Genomic DNA, 6,353 nt, shown 5'->3' on the forward strand with positions numbered 1-6,353 from the left:
TACACATTTAGCAGATGCTTCAATCTGAAGGATAGTGACGTAAAGTTGGTTTTATATTCGCACATTCTGACTTTTGCATTTAGTAAAAAAGCAAAGCAGCATTTAAAAAGGCTAAAACTGATTAATAATAATGAAATCAGCTACTGATATGAGCACAACACAACATCACGGTTCATATAATCTTTACCATGAGTTTTCCTTCTGAAACTGCATGCAAGAGTGACTTCGATACAACATTTGCACTATTTAACGGACTGAACAAAAACAATGTGATGCCAGGATTATTAGGTAAATACAGGGTTTAATACGAATGCAACTCTCGCTGAACAATGTTGTAGTTTGATGGTCATTGACTACTAATATCATTTAAAATTTGTGAAAAATACTTTTCTGAAATCACATTAAAAGGGTAAAAGTTTGAAAGTACGAATATAAAACCAACTTTACCTCAATCTAGAAGATGACCAACAGCAATATGTATAACATACAAAGCCAAAAGCACAATGGCAGAAAAAAATAAATAAATAAGAATAACAAAATAAGCAAAAAGCTAACGCATTATTTAGCCAAAATGTTGCGCAAACCAGTAATTGATAACCACTTAGAAACCTGGTAACACTAACTGTAAGTGCCTGAACACCTTTCAGGGCCTCCATCTACCAGATAAATCCTCCAAACACTAAAAATGCATAAGATACACACCGGAATACATCTCCCAAATGTCTTTTCGCTTTCATGCAAATAGAAAATACTGTTAACCTAAAGAGAATCAAAGCAATTCACGACCAGTATTTATTTGACAAGCTAAAAACACCAGCTCTAAGAATACAGTAATGTTTAAAAAAAGTAGTTCATCCAAAAACAAAAGTACAACAGTATTTACTCTCTCTCAAGTGCTTCCAAAGCTTTTATCGGTTTCTTTATTCTATTGAACACAAAGGAAAAAATTTGGAGAATGCTGAGTAACCATTGACCTTCATAGAATTAAATGGGTTTCATCATTCATCAAAATATATTTTGTGTTATTAACAAGCCTGGAACAAGAGAAGGGAGAGTAAATGATGACAGAATTTTCAGTTTTTGGGTGAAGCCTTTTTTATTGTTTTTTTAGAATTGTGAATGATCTTTTTAGGCCAGTTAAAGCCTTCAATAAATGATCCATGAAACACAAATATAGAGGTAAAGTTGGTTTTATATTCGCACATTCGTTCATTTAAAAGTCCCTATATTGTTTACCATGTTACTTTGAATATACGATCGGAATTAGCATGCCAGTATGACTTCTAAACAACATCAACACTATCTAATTCACTGTAAACAATGTTGTACTTTGATAGTCATTTGCTGCTAATATGATTTCACTATTAAGAATTTTCAAAGAATACTTTTCTGAAATTATATTATTAAGGAAAGTGTTTGAATATCCGAATATAAAACCAACTTTACCTCTATGCCACAAATCAGTATTCCCTCACACATCTGATGCCGTTTTCCTTATTCATCCAGAACAAAAGCCAAATTTGTTAAAACACACAGAATATTCATGATATACAATATCAGGCATACCACATCTGTCCCAGTGTGTACTTAGAAAAATGAAGTAAAGTTGGTTTTATATTCACACATTCATTCAAAATTGAAAAGTGACACGCTTCCTATATTATTTACCAAGTTACTTTGAATATTGGGTCTTAAGTATGACTTCAAAACAACATTCGCATTATTTTATTGACTGTAAACAAAGTTACTTTAATAGTCATTGACTGCTAATATGATTTCACTATTAAGAATTTGCAAAGAATACTTTTCAGGAATTATATTATTAAGTAAAGTGTCTGAATATCGGAGTATAAAACCAACTTTACCTCTATGCCACAAATCAGTATTCCCTCACACATCTGATGCCGTTTTCCTTATTCATCCAGAACAAAAGCCAAATTTGTTAAAACACACAGAATATTCATGATATACAATATCAGGCAAACCACATCTGTCCCAGTGTGTACTTAGAAAAATGAAATAAAGTTGGTTTTATATTCACACATTCATTGAAAATTGACACGCTTCCTATATTATTTACCATGCTTCTTTGAATATTGGGTCTTAAGTTCGACTTCAAAACAACATTAGCACTATTTTATTGACTGTAAACAAAGTTACTTTAATAAGTCATTGACTGCTAACGTGATTTCACTAAAGAATACTTTTCAGGAATTATATTATTAAGGAGAATGTACAAAAATGTGCGAATATAAAACCAATAACACCAACAATAATAAACCTCAGCAATGAAAAACACCATCCAGCTCTTACCTGCATGAGTTTTCCCTGAGCTTTACCCTCGCTGCCGCGGACGAACAGCCCTTCGAGAGTGATGGGCCTGCCGGTGGACTCCTGCTTCAGCAGCTTCACCGTGATAGTGGCTCGGGGAGCGGACCGTTCGGACTCCACGGCAGCGGCCAGTTCCAGGCCCGTGTGGCCCAGCGCCACCTGCAAGGCAGCCATGAGCAGCCACGGCCAGAGCCCGGCCAAACGCCGCACAGGAACCCTCATTGTCCCGGCAGCGGCTGCGGGCTCCGGCCATACATTATGCACAGTTCACAAAACAACCCAAACACTCCCAAAACTCCCGGTGCTCACTGACGGAAACCGTCCAAACTAAATCAGTCAGAGCGCTGATGATCCGTTTAAGCAATTCGAATGAACTCCAAATGGAACTTTACTTTTGAACGCTGGCTGTTGATTGGCCTGTATCACTGACAGCGCATGATTGACAGGTGATGGAATATGACAGATAGCCAGTGATTGACAGCGGACAAACTCCTCGCGGGAGCATTGATTTAGGTGAGCAAAAAGAGAGAGTTTGAATAGGAGGTCAATATTATTCGATATTATTATAGATTCCCCTTGTTGTTTCCCGCGCGTCGTGATTGATAACGTGACGTCATAATGACTCCATTATTGTGCGGTGCGCCGCGTCCACTTCAAAGGATTCCAAACATTCCAGAATGTAACAGGTTGTAGCAGAATCGCCGTATCCATCAATGCCACATTGTATCGGTTATTCCACGCTGAGGAGAGACACGTTCAGAAGAGTTCATAATCCCACTGTGAAATCTTTCCCATGAGGGCCAACGTAAAGAAACAAAAAATGCGACGGGGAAAAATTATCCAGATAAAACACGCGTTTTGGAGGAGCGATCGAAAACATCGAGCTGTTTCTGAACACTCGTTTCCATGTTTCTAAATGAATTGAGCTCAATCTTCTCGTACTTCACAAACCTGTTCAACTCGAGTCGAATTAAATCTCCACAGATCCTTTTGGCGAGAAATCCAGTCGCTTCATGTGTAGAATCCGCACGCGCTGGCCAGAAGTACAGTCTCAGTGTTGCTGATCCGAACAGCAGGAACACTGGCAAAGTTTGAAGTTGAGAGAGAGAGAGAGTGTGTGTGTGCGTGTATGTGTGTGTGTGTGTACCTGCTGACTGTCAGCGAGGGTGGAGCAGAACTGATCCGCCCCATTAAACTCAGACACACGCGCGCGCACACACACACACGGTCACTGCGCCATCTACTGACATGCATACAGTCTCATGCTACATTCCAAACTCAAAATGCGTGAATATAATCATCACCATTACAATAGTAAGCTTCCCAACAACCTTGTAAACTGTGACAGACTTGTGACTGCATAACAACCTCCCTGTACAATATATAATACATATTACAGGCATGTTAAAATAGAAATCAAATGTTGAAAACTAATATGTGCTTTGTCTGGATGCAAGCAGAAATAAATAAATGGAAAATGTATTAATATTTAGCGAGGATTTGCAATAAAACAAAGTGAATAAATTTGTTGATGTAAGAAAATGCATCTTCCTTAATGTAAACGTGATTTTAAAATTATTCATTCATTCATTTTCTTTTCGGCTTAGTCCCTTTATTAATCAGTGGTTAACACAGCGGAATGAACCGCCAACTTATCCAGAATGTTTTACTCAGCGATGTCCTTCCAGCTGCAACTCATTACTGGGAAACACCCATACACTCCCACTCACACACACACTACGGACAACTCAGCCAACTCAATTCACCTATAGCGCATGTGTTTAGACTGTGAGGGAAACCAGAGCACCCGGAGGAAACCCACACCAACACGGGGAGAACATGCAAACTCCACACAGAAATGCCAACGGACTCAGCCGGGGCTTGAACCAGTGACCTTCTTGCCACAATGTCGCCTGATTTTAAATTAAATTTACTTTATCAAGACTTAAGCCAGCTTAAAATGCAGGGCCGTAGCCAGCCTGGTAAAAGGTGGGATTTTTTTCTCAAAAGGTGGACAGTTTTGCAGTTATACAACACATTTTCTATTTAATTATAAGATTAAAAATTGCATTTTAGGCGACACAGTAGGTAGTGCTTTCGCCTAACAGCAAGAAGGTCACTGATTCGAGCCTCGGCTGGGTCAGTTGGCGTTTCTATGTGGAGTTACCATGTTCTCCCCAATGTTAGAGTAGGTTTCCTCCGGGTGCTCCGGTTTCCCCCACAGTCCAAACACATGTGCTATTGGGGAATTGGGTAAGCTAAGCTAAAACTGTCCGTAGTGTGTGTGTGTGTGTGTGTGTGTGTGTGTGTGTGTGTGTGTGTGTGTGTGTGTGTGTGTGAATGAGAGTGTATGAGTGTTTCCCAGTGATGGGTTGCAGCTGGAAGAGCATCAGCAGCGTAATACATTTGCTGGATAAGTTGGCGGGTCATTCCACTGTGGCGACCCCTGATTAATAAAGGGACTAAGCCAAAAAGAAAATGAATGAATGAATGAAACTGCATTTTAGTGACTTTTTAAGCATTATTAGCTGAATTAGCTTACCGGATGCTCATCATAACCACACTTTTTAATGCCAAAAATATTTTCTAAAGATTTATAATGGAGACATTTTAAATAATACTTGAAATAATTAATTCTTCAAATTTCCCCAATCAAATCTGGCTATTGGAATAAAAAAAATTAAAACATAATAATAATAAAAAAATAAAAAAAAAAAATAAATAATAATAATAATAATAAGGGCGGGCGAGGCAGTGGCGCAGTAGGTAGTGCTGTCGCCTCACAACAAGAAGGCCGCTGGTTCGAGCCTCGGCTCAGTTAGCGTATCTGTGTGGAGTTTGCATGTTCTCCCTGCCTTCGTGTGGGTTTCCTCCAGGTGCTCCGGTTTCCCCCACAGTCCAAAGTGCAGGTGCAGGTGAATTGGGTAGGCTAATTGTCCGTAGTTGTATGTGTGTGTGTGAATGTGTGTGTGGATGTTTCCCAGAGATGGGTTGCGGCTGGAAAGGCATCCGCTGCGTAAAAACACGCTGGATAAGTTGGCGGTTCATTCCGCTGTGGCGACCCCGGATTAATAAAGGGACTAAACTGACAAGAAAATGAATGAATGAATGAATAATAAGGGCAGCACAGTGGCGCAGTGGGTAGCACAATCGCCTTACATTAAGTAGGTCGCTGGTTTTAGTCCCGGCTGGGTCATTTGCTGTTTCTGTTCGGGGTTTGCATGTTCTCCCCCTTGTTTGCTTGGGTGTCCTCCGGGTGCTCCAGTTTACCCCAGTCCAAACACATGCGCTATAGGGAAATTAGGTAAGCTAAATTGTCCGTAGTGTATGTCTGTGAAAGAGTGTGTATGGATGTCACCCAGTGTTAAATTGCAGCTGAAAGGGGTCCACTGCGTGAAACATAATCTGGATAAATTGGCGGTTCATTCCGCTGTGGCGACCCCTGATTAATTAAGGGACTAAGCCGAAAAAAATGAATGAATGAATAATATTAATAATAATAATAATAATAGTGTTTAACCACAATTTTTCAAGCCTCTCTTGTAAAAAAAGTAATAACAACAGCCAAATTAGTATTCAAATCAATTTTAATACGGTCTGCTTTCGGTGTTTCACACCTTTTTATTGCTTATTTTGTGTTTCAAGAATAAGGTTCAAGATTAAGTTACATGTTTTATGTTAAGTTAAATGTTTTCTCTGTTTAAAAACAGTGCAGTAGTGAGAGATGACTTCTCTTATGGCAGATTGTGAAATAAAAACATTTGTTTGCATTGGCCAAAACTGTTACATCAAAGCGACAGCCAACAAAGGATTCAGCTTGATCTTAAAGCCTTATTCAATGGGTTATTTTCACTATTTATGATGGTATAGCAGTCAAAATAGGACAATTAAGCTCATGTATGGGACAAATTCTGGACCTTTGTCAGTGAGGGGTGGGTCTTTCCAACCACCCGAACCCCTTCTGGCTACAGGCCTGTAATGAATATAAAGGTTTCTAAAAAAAAACAGCAATGACACATGGC

General features: G+C 39.2%; 1 protein-coding gene and 1 long non-coding RNA gene across 3 annotated transcripts in view; one reads left to right on the forward strand and one right to left on the reverse strand.

Annotated features, from left to right (window-relative positions):
• rnf43 (ring finger protein 43) overlaps positions 1 to 3,424 on the reverse strand; it is a 257,307-nt gene extending 253,883 nt beyond the window's left edge. For both annotated transcript variants that reach the window (XM_087253165.1, XM_087253164.1), the window contains exon 1: positions 2,314 to 3,424. In XM_087253165.1, the coding sequence (XP_087109291.1) occupies positions 2,314 to 2,553 (240 nt within the window). In that variant the 5' untranslated portion in view covers positions 2,554 to 3,424. The remainder of the gene's footprint in view (positions 1 to 2,313) is intronic.
• LOC147843792 (uncharacterized) overlaps positions 1 to 6,353 on the forward strand; it is a 1,319,745-nt gene that overhangs the window by 135,924 nt on the left and 1,177,468 nt on the right. The window lies entirely within an intron of this gene.

This window comes from Danio rerio, chromosome 5 (assembly GCF_052040795.2).
Source record: "Danio rerio strain M-AB ecotype USA chromosome 5, GRCz13ab, whole genome shotgun sequence".
Lineage (NCBI taxonomy): Eukaryota > Metazoa > Chordata > Actinopteri > Cypriniformes > Danionidae > Danio > Danio rerio.